The 11,132-nt window shown below is 40.1% G+C and overlaps 1 protein-coding gene across 1 annotated transcript in view; it reads left to right on the top strand.

Moving 5' to 3' along the window:
• The first annotated feature begins 217 nt into the window (after positions 1-217).
• The window catches only part of LOC124257555 (nucleolar protein 4-like), a 125,415-nt gene continuing 114,500 nt past the window's right edge, over positions 218-11,132 (top strand). The window contains exon 1 of the mRNA XM_046691653.1: positions 218-552. Coding sequence (XP_046547609.1) covers positions 218-552 — 335 coding nt within the window. The remainder of the gene's footprint in view (positions 553-11,132) is intronic.

Raw genomic sequence — 11,132 nt, 5'->3', positions numbered from 1 at the left:
TGCGCCGAAGGGTCTTGATTGGTACACAGTTTTGCTACCTAGGTGTCAGACTTGCCGAATGCGCTAATTACTCCGGACTCGCGTGTGTTCTACCGTCGTGGTCACTGGAAGCTTTTCATTTGGACGAGCAACTGAGGGAGGACGATTTTGTGTGTGTATACCTGAATAGGAATGCTTATGAAGCCGTAATCACAACAGTCTAGCCCCGTGTTCTACAATGTCGTCTGCTACTCTTTCCAGTGTGTCGTCTGCTGCATTACGCGGGCAGGATCTTAACAAAGACATAATGTACGATACATTTCAAACCTGGGCACTGCAGAATTATGGAGACAGCGGTAAGACCAAGACAGTTACAAGGAAGAAATATACCCGTATTGTGCATATTTTGGCCGGAGAGGAACCACCAACAGCCGAGAACTCCAAATTTAGATTTTGGGTAAAAGCCAAAGGTTTTCGATTGGGACCCATACCTGGAAATGGATTGTCTTACAACAATGCTGAGAAAGTGCTATACGTCCCGTCACGCGTACAGGTAAGTGGCAATCAGTCTATGTTTGTTTCTCCACCCCCACCCCCTACACCTGTGTACACCTAGCTCAGCACTGTTTGCATGACAGTACTTATTATCTCTTCGATTTTCAGATACGCTGCTCTAGACCAGCGTTGGGCTGATATCGGCTCGCCGCTAGTCCGTCAATCCCCATATCGGGCGAGAGCAGATTGGAGAAGACGTTAGCTCCTCAATCTTAATAACTTCATCTCACTTCGATCTCCTCAAATTCCCTGTTTAATTTTTGTCCCGATCAGTTCCGAGCTTGCGACCATAAAGCCGGTTGACAGGGACAGGCACTGTAGAATACGCCACAGACTGCAGATTGTCAGGTCCCAATCACGCTATTTGATAAATCACAATAACCCCGCACTAAAAGTTTGAGCTCAATTCGAGTGTTATTGCTAGGAATAATGAACAGAATAGTAATTTGTGTTGTCCTTCTGGCCCCGAACCCTTCTATCCCCCTACGGGAAGACCCTATTCCGGGTTCACCCCACAGATGACACAGGACAGATAAGCTACTCAATTGGCAAAAAGATGATATGCAAAGTGCTTGTTGTAATAAAGATAGTGAGAATTGTTCATAAACGCTAGATTGAAATCACCCGTTGGTGTATGTCCCGTAAAATACGGGGAATCTCTAGGGGCTCAGGGATCCCATGAATTGAAATTGAATTCACGCACTACGGACTTGAATCTATTATCAGTCAGTGAGGGGTTGACGGTGGGTGATGGCAGCGTAAACCCTTCTCCACCACTATCGATTGTAAAAGCTCCCGTTCTAGCCCATTCTGACATCTAACCAGCCCGGCAAGACGGCCGACCGGCCACCGACCGGCAATCGCCAAACTCAGGAAGCCCCACACTTCACAAGTCTCGTTTTGCGACCCCCTTGACCCGACAAGTATTCCCGGAGTCGTATCCGGACTTATTAGGGCAGCGGTTCTAGTTTCTTAACATGAGAGGGTCCGTAAGTGTGTAGGATCCATTTAATAAACTCTGTCGGAGGCTGAGAAAGTTTACGGTGACGTAAGGACATGATAGAGGACAAGGTGTAATAAAACTGAATTGTCGATAGGTCGCATTCAAGACAGAACTACTCCATCGACAACCACCTTACCTCTCCTATCGCCAACATGGGCATCGCGCTGCCGAGGAATTATGCTAATTCTATTTTTTTCACAGAGCTTATTTCGACCTCGTAGGAGACAGTCTCGGACAGATTTTAGAGGATCGAATTGACTAAAATTGACCCATGTTCCAGCTCTGATAACTGGGATCGCATTGCCTCAAAGGCCAAGCACAGATACGTCCTATTAAAGGCCACTATTCAGGTTGCAGCGGATTATTGAAGAGTCCCGAGTCGGCCCTAATTGCGCGTCCAACGACCAGGTAGTTTCTCCCCCTCCTCTCTTCTCTCCTCCCCCCGCCCCGCAGTCTGACTGCTGCAGTGTCATACGAAGGCTGGGGAACGTCTTGATAAAATTCATATAACTAAGGTTTCCATAGAAACTAGAATCACCAACATACGCCCATCGAATCTCGTGGCTTTAAGTTAATTAGCAAAATCATGGGTCTTTGTCTGACATAAGACATGCCCTGATGTGTGTGTTATTGTTTCTTGTGAATAATTCTTCGCCACATAGCTTGTAGGTAATTTGTGAGAGAGAGATAAACGATTGTGTTGCTCGCTTCGATTCATCTTTCATACGGGCTCACAAACGAGCACCGAAGCCCTTATCTTGGTTGATATGAAACACCAAAGGATGGGGAAGTTTCTTTGGCATTTACAGATTCATCTCCGATGATGTTTGAAAAAGCTATTAGTTGAGAGACGATGGCTGTACGGGTAGGGTGTCCCCTTAATGTAACGCGCAGGCTGGACAGAGCACTATCCCATCTCAAACTGTCACGATGTATAATGTAACTTGCTTTGCTTCCAAGCATCGTCACTCAGTAGTCATGGCAACGAGAGTTCCGTCATCCGGCCGATTTCATGGGGGACTAGCAGGAATCTCAGTGTTCGAAGAATTGCAGGTCGAACCCATACTACAGAAGCCATTTCACAGAATGGATAAATCGTATTTTCTCTGCGGTTGAAAGCTTTCTCCTCCCGCAGTTCAGCCCCTGTCTGCTTTGATAAGGTTCGTCCAAAATGTCAATAGAATCTCCCTGAAGAATTCCTGTCAACGACTCGTTACAACAATATTTTCCATCCTTATTCCATCCCGCTCAAGTGATGTGTCCCCTATGTCCTAACTCTCACCGCTTCGTTAGCGACAGGGTCCTCAATTTAATCTCGACGATACAGCATTTAGAGATTTGTGCAATTAACTTGAAACTCGCTGCCTTCGGCTAAACCTAGGCTTGCATTCATAATCTATATCTCCTTACAGCTGTAGCGTTTTTTAAGTTCAAAATGTTCCTAAAATGAACGGAAAATTGGCTGATAATTGACTTAAAACTACTCAACTGTCCACATTTATTGAGGGTCTATAATATACAGTCGAAGTAATTTTAAACTTCAGGAGAACATGGTCGGCGGTTGTAGTCGCCCGCCGCGGGATACGTCCAGGGAACAAATAACTCACAAAAACGGTAAAAGCAATCATTCCGCCGATATCTAGATTGTGAGTTATTGTGAAACTCTTGAAATTAGAAAAAGAAAAATATTACCAATACATCTAATGTCCAAAAACTGAAGATTGGATGAACAGAGAGATAAAACAAATTTTTACAGGAGGTTTTGAAATATCGCAGTGAACATAGTTAGGGTTTTAGACTGAATACACTTCCTACAACGAAGATACATGCATTTACTATTTAAATGAAAGAAACTTGCCAGGAAATGATTAGTCATAACGGGTTATTATAAATATCGAAAATGACTGGAGTTTCAATATCAAAAACAGTCGTGTTTGTTTCAGCAAGGTTAAATCGTCAATATTTAACTAAAAGTGAGGTTCAATTTTACATTTTGCAGCTTTAAGTGATATCGACTAAAATAAAATTCAACATGACACTGTGTAATCGAATTTGCAGAATTCAAGTTCAAGAATAATATCATATAACCCCTTATGGTTTTAGTAGACAATGAGTAGTTTTGTGTAGGAAATAACTTCAAATCCATTTTTCCAAATCTAATGTTATGTAAGCAATGGGTATTAAAGCTAACAGTGAAAGTAGAAGGATGACCAATTATTTCGTTTCGTAGTTTCGTTTTACATACACCCAAAGCAGTTGAAAATTAACATACATTGTAACCCGAATACACGATAAGAAAATATTTTAATTTGTCGTAATACATCAAATATACAAACACTTTTTCTAATTATGTGATCTTATCCTAAACGCTTCTGGGGCTTTTCAAGATTTATCGACAATAATGAAACTTCACTCGAGGTTTCTATATCATAATACTTTCCACATTGCGCGGATGGGTGTAGTAGATGTTGTACGAACTCCACGTCGGCGGGTGCTGATTTCAGTTAACGAAAAGAGCTGTCATCCATTGTTCCAGGAATTCTAAACATCTGTACGTCCGATTTTCCGAGTCGGAAGTTTGACGGATCTGACATGTCGAACTGGGGATGCATAAATAGTCATAATGATCCGAGATGTTTTCGATCGATGTTGAAGATAGCTTTCTCAAGTCCGAGTGCCCGCCTCTTGTCATCAGCTGTCGAAGCTAGAAAATATATACATATGTGTTTTTAAAAACAGAGCATTTCTTTCGTTCCTGTGGGCAAATCTTTTCCACAGATTTCAAGAAAACTATTTTCACCATTAATAACACACATTACATTATTCAAAGAGTTATATTTAATGATCATAATACTAATATTGATGATGATGAATATTATGATGGCCATGATGATAATACTGGTTAGTAACTGATGTTACTCCTTATGATTATATGCCTAACTGACATGTCAATAATAATTGCGATAATTATCATAATTTTTTATCGAAATGCCGGCTATGTTCAATACACAGGTAAAACTTGTTTCGCTCGATGCTTATACTCGCACGGGCCTTTTTACTAATAGTATTTATTGCCCTGAACCAGGATCTTAATTATGGACGACATTTTTGTTATTTCTATTTTCTAAAGTCTGTACGTATGTACCAAGGTAAACCCAGACACGCCTTCTGACAATTTTTATTCTGATTCGGGGCACGCATGATGAAATGTGATGCCCTAAATGAGTTCACGTAGCTGCTGCTGTGTCTGTCAGCATCTTTCCATTGACGGGTAGATTCAGCATAAACTTTGCATTCTTTGTTATCCCATCACAGAATAATTTGTTTCATTTTCATCAAATACAGACTTTATCTTGCCCAATTTCCGAATTAAGATACACGATATATCTGTTATATATTAACTAATATATCCCCGTTTTAAACAGGAAACATAAAATCTTGTCTTCACTGAATTCCACGTCATGACAATCGGAATTAAGATCAATGAGGACATGGGTGTATGACGACCCCACAGACCTCCCCAACACCCCCCGTCCTGGGCTGACCTATTGTTAAAAGTAATCAGAAGCTAGCTTCTATCATCTTTCTGCGTCGCACCATTACAAAGGTTCATCGGCGTGCTGTTTTCCATGGCCCTATTTTCTCACTGCACTTATCGCCGTGTAATAACCGTCCATACCTAATTATCACTTATTACCTAACAAACAATGTCACTCCCGAGTCGGAGGTCTGAGCATTGGTGACGCTAATCACAAGCCGGTGTTATCCCAAACTGGTGACTCTGCCCAAAAGATCCGATCGATGGTGGTTATGTAAAAGAGTGATTAAATAATGTCTCTCCCAAATTAGTACTGCGTTTGGTGGACATTGGGCATTGTGCTGTCGGTAAGCTGGGAATCATTGTCTATCAGCGTATTGATCTTTCAAATGGACACGGAGGGCTGGGACTTATCTGTGGCCACACAAAGGCAGTTTTTCAATAACAGTGATATTGCCTCAGCTGTGAATGAAGTAGTAAAGATCGAGCTGTTTCATTCAACAGTGGTTGGAGAAGAAGATTAACAGTGCATTTGAATTAAATACAAAAACAGCATGCATTTACGAAAAGTTTTATATCTTAGCTGGGGTGTCTTAGAGTTGAAGTATATAGCTGACAATTTCTTTAAGATTTCAAATCGACAAATTATTTATGGGAAATTATTCTTCCAATAAACAATATCTTCAAATGTTTTCTAATATCATATCTACATTCGTTCATAATTACAACGGCATAAGGATTAATAGATAACAGCTACAACCATTCCTGCCTGAATATTACAACAATCGCTTACATATTTCATTTCATCAAATTAAATGCATTAGAGACATATTATAAGATGAAATCTTTAGCATATGCTGTTTGATATTTCATAATTGTCCGTTTCACATTTTTTGCCGTGTCTAGACATTTGGATGTTAAACACATTCAGCTTGTAACTAAGCAACGGTTTTAGCATTTTCTTTTCTAAGACGTGTTATAACCATCACGTGGACATGCGTGCTAAAAACAACAGTTGACACAATCTGCAAAACTTCCTTTCACAGTTTGCATTAAATGACGACAGTTGTAATTGTGAAACGTCAGTCCAAAGACCTGTGCTGAGCGGTGATTGGCTGAAATATTTTCAACACAGTATCGCACACTGCTACAAAATAACAAAATTAAAAAAATAAAGACAAAGCAAGAATTTAAGCATATCAGTAAATTGATCACTTCTATTAATTGTTGAAAATAGTACGATAAAATAACATTACTTCATGTATCAGTGGTAATTTGATTATTGTAAATCTTACATACAAGCAAATATCGGTATAAAGTTTTGAACGAAAAGTGTGGAATATTAGATGATGTTCAAGATCTACTATAATTACTTGTACAGATAATGTCGACGACTCAAGTATAATTAAAGGTCACTAATGGAAATGAAATATTTTGAGGGAAGTAAACTTGTGACAAATTATCACGAAATCAGATAATGACGTCTTAAACATCAGCTGCATATTTATAAGGACCGACATTAATCAAAGACCGTGGACATTGTAATGAACACAGGATGTAAAGAGAGAAGTTTAGATGCAATATCATCAATCCAATTTCAGATTAAATTTAAAAAACATTATACACAAGATATTATTTATGTACTGTTGTTATATCTCTGTTTGTTTAAGACATAACCCCCCTCCCTCATCATATATACAAGTCACTGTAATATGATTATCCATAACAAACCAATCTGGCTCGAGTTTACTTGTACTTTTGTCTGTTGAAGATATCTTATCAGAGCAATGAGACTAGGTTGATCAAAGAGATGCTTTTCCATAAAACCACCAGGAGAAAATTGGTTTGATGCTTCACGACGCACCCATGACTTAAATTCCATATGAAATTTAAATTTAAGTATAAAATGAAATTGAACTTTGAAAGACTCGGTGAAGGGAGATTCAACAGGTCGGACAAATTGTATCCAGGCAAAACGAAATATCACCGAACGCTAATTTACATATGACACTAATTCCCTGAAACTATCCGTCGTTACCTGACGATATTAATACATAAATAAAGCAAAAGTAATTTGATTAACGTGTGGAATCAGTGGTATCAGTTGTATCCAGATTACTTTTCTCGAGTTCAGGTGGAGCGATGATAATATGTTGTGGGGATGACAGCACTGGGCGACTGAGTGGGGAGTAAGCGATAACGTCGACATGATATAGGTCTGACCCATCTCACGCCCCAAACTAGCCTTTTCAACTTTTATATTTTATCAAGGGTCTATCTACCTTCAAACCAGCTTGTCGGTTTAATAAGTTCTGTATCAGTCGCTACTTTGCTAATCCTCGCCCATACAGCAATGCAGTCGTATAATACGGGTATTGTCTTGAATAACATTCTAGTAAATGAAATAACATGTGTAGCTAAGACACGAGATTTTGCATTGCGTGAAGACATTATCACTGTGGGCATGTGTTGAAGTAATAGTATATAATACATATCAAATATTATAACAACATTCAAAGTGACTGTTAGTGTTAATTGCTTATCTAAGCTATACATTAATAAATCAAGTGAAGCATAATAATAATATTTGCCACAGAGTAAACTGCATCGATAATGCAGAAGGTCCCAAGTTCAATAAATCGAATTATTGATATCACATTGAAACTTGCGTAAAGTGACAATGCGTAGTTAAATTACATGCTTGACATGGACTCGACACGGTCGATAGTCTATGGTACACGCGATAGATGAGACACAATTAGTTATCAAACTGTCGGGTAGTATCCAGTCTAACATGCTCATTAGCTATGAATTTGAAGATATCTTTTGGAATTTGATACACAATCACCAGGCTAATTTTGGAGCTCGATAAAAGTATTATTTTACTTGGAAGCATTATTCGAAATAACTGGGATTGTCCTGGTTAAGTGGTAGGAGTGGGGATGGAGCGGTGTTGGGTGTGGAGGGGTGGGGATGTTAGTGGAGCTGTAAATAAATAAATAAATAAATAAATGAATGAATGAATGAATGAATGAATGAATGAATGAATAAATGTCGTTCAGGAGCAAACTCTTTTCTACCACTTAATTATTATTATTTACTTATTATTATTGGATATTTATATAGCGCACATACCCACGCACTAATGCATGCTCGAGGCGCTGGTATTTTTTTCAAACAGTTATTTTGAAAATTAAACTCAATTGTGCATGGGTTGAATGTAGGCATGGCTGACAACCCATCCAGTTATTATAGGGCCATTTTCATTTGAAATAAAAGCTATCAGAAACCAGAATTCAACAAGAGATGAAGTTGTTTACTACTCGAACGTCTGATTAAATTAATCGGAAGATGAAATAAACAGAAGAAAACAAACATCTATGGACACTGACCTCGCGACAAGCCAGTCCCCACCTCGCGAGTAATTTGTCTTTCAAAGGGACTTAACGTGTATACAGATTGTGAACATTCGGAGGATTATTCCGGAGACGGACTCTAATGCCTTTAAATATCTCCCGGGCTGAAAGCTCCGTGCAGGGACAGTCAGTCCTATCTCCCCCACTGTCCAGCGAATGGTAGCCCACTCCTTCATGCCCGAATTAAACGTGAGTAATATTGATATCTGTGCCCCAAAACAGATTTAGTATATACACATTGATGTAAGTTAGTCTGACAAGCCGGCTTCTCCCAAGTCTGCAGTGTCTCTCGGTATTAGCCACTGGTCATTAGTGATTGGCCGGTCAACGATGACCCCTGTCTTGAACCATATGTCATTTTCCACCTAAATGAACACGGTGGAAATATAAAACCTAAGAGATGCCATCGAGCGCTGTTAGGAGTTGATACATGTATATTAGACTTATCTGATCCAGGCAGGAGTAAGGGCTGTCAACACACGTACGGTATAATTTATGGTGTACATTACTATGGCTGATCTGATTTTCGATTATCGTGGAAACATGTCGGTCGATGGTACTCAGACAATAATCACAAAACATTATTTGACGCGAATACATCAGAGCTTTTGGTAACGTTTGACTGAAAACAGGTCATTGAATACATGACTTTGTGACGTTTCAGGTAAATACGTACAGATAAACATTAGTCTGGATCAACGAATAATCTCCTACTCTGTATACAATGGAACCCCGTTAAAGCAAACTGTACCGTTCACAGCGTTTTCACGTTTTCTAGATTAAACTGTATTGGGTACGTATTTGCGGACTTTCAGTACGGATGAGCGTTGCTAAGATTAATCGTACGGGGGACAGCATCTGTCTAGATTAACGAGATTTTCTGTAAATGTAGACGTCCAGATGGTGGGTTTACTGATTAACAGTGTCTAGATTAACGAGGTTCCAATGTAAAGAACCACTGTAATGTTGGCTGTGGGTGATAGGGTAGGAGTTATGGTTGGACAGCGGTTGTTGGCTTTACATTTTTTAGAATATGGACACTTGTTCGATTTCCACTCGATGGTTCAAAGTGAAAAACCCGTCCTCCTTTTCAAGTCCTGACAATACTGAAATTGAATGAATTTCGCGTTCTCACTTCTACATAGCTCCTGAGACAAGCGATGTAGTTCAAACATTGTTTCCGCTGCACATGGGTACCCGGTAGAATGAGATATAAAATTCAAAAGCCCCTTACATACAGTTTGATGCGTAAACGTTTCAAAGAGCTGATAATCCAAACTGAATGAAAAGTTGTTCCTTGACCTGATCAAGGGTATTATAATCAAATGTACCTCCCCATTTATTGCACACACTACTGGGAGGGGTACGGGTGGGGCCCATTCGTCTAAGGCGCCGTAATTTGCCATTCATTGGACACAACTGAAACCCCTGATTGTGGGTTAGGATCCGATGTCGTTTTGGGGTGTGTCAGCATCATACCCGTGCACGGTGATAAACGTTTGAAACATGCATTACTTCGGGTTTCACTCCCACATTGAACTTACACGAGGTGATATAACTGACAATCCGTCCCAAGCGGCGTTAAACTTAATTCATTCCATGTGGCCGGAAGAAACGATTTAGTCCTCGTCTAGACGTTTATAAAATCAGCAGACATAATTTACAAGATGTATAAAACTCTCCCTGGGCTATGGATGTAGATTTCAATTCTGTACCCAAAGCTCTTGTCACTGATTAGTCGAATATGGAAATGAATTTTTGTTATTTCTGTTATATCAGCCTACTGATATCTGAGATGGAGACAACAAGGCTAAAGGCAACGCCATTAGAAAAGGGTGAACCCTGAAACCGTACTGGGATTGCAATTAGTGGATTTTAATTTGAAAGGAGTTTGAAAACTTGAATGACTTCATCATTATCTGCTTCGTTTGACATGTCCCAGGATAGGCCTGTTCAGCTGAAGGTCCCTGTGTGATGACCCAGGTCTTCACACCTTCCCTGCAATACATCTGAAGGTCCCTGTGTGCTATTCTGTATTAGATCTGACCCAGGTTTTAACACCTGCCCTACAATACATCTTAAGGTCCCTGTGTGTTATTCTGTATTTGAGCTGACCCAGGTTTTCCAACTTTCCCTACAATACAGCTGAAGCTCCCTGTATGTTATCCAGGTATTAGAGCTGACCCAGGTTTTGACACCTTCCCTACAATACATCTGAAGGCCCCTGTGTCATATCCAGGTACTAGAGCTGACCCAGGCTTTGACACCTTCTTAACAATACAGCTGATGTCCCTGTATGTTATCCACGTATTAGAGCTGACCCAGGGTTTGACACCTTCCCCACAATACATCTGAAGGCCCCTGTGTAATATCCAGGTATTAGAGCTGTCCCAGGTTTTGACACCTTCCCTACAATACATCTGAAGGCCCCTGTGTAATATCCAGGTATTAGAGCTGACCCAGGCTTTGACACCTTCCCTACAATACAGCTGAAGAGTCCTATGTGTTATCCAGGTATTAGAGCTGACCCAGGCTTTGACACCATCCCTATATTACAGCTGAAGGCCCCTTTGTGTTTTTGTGTGTTAGAGCTGACCCAGGTTTTCACATCTTCCCTACAATACATCTGAAGGCCCCTGTG

This window comes from Haliotis rubra, unplaced genomic scaffold, assembly GCF_003918875.1.
Source record: "Haliotis rubra isolate DU_JTF1 unplaced genomic scaffold, ASM391887v1 Scf666, whole genome shotgun sequence".
NCBI classification, from domain to species: Eukaryota; Metazoa; Mollusca; class Gastropoda; order Lepetellida; family Haliotidae; genus Haliotis; species Haliotis rubra.
The sequence above is the reverse complement of the archived record's forward strand: the minus strand, read 5'-3'. Positions and strand labels throughout refer to the sequence as shown.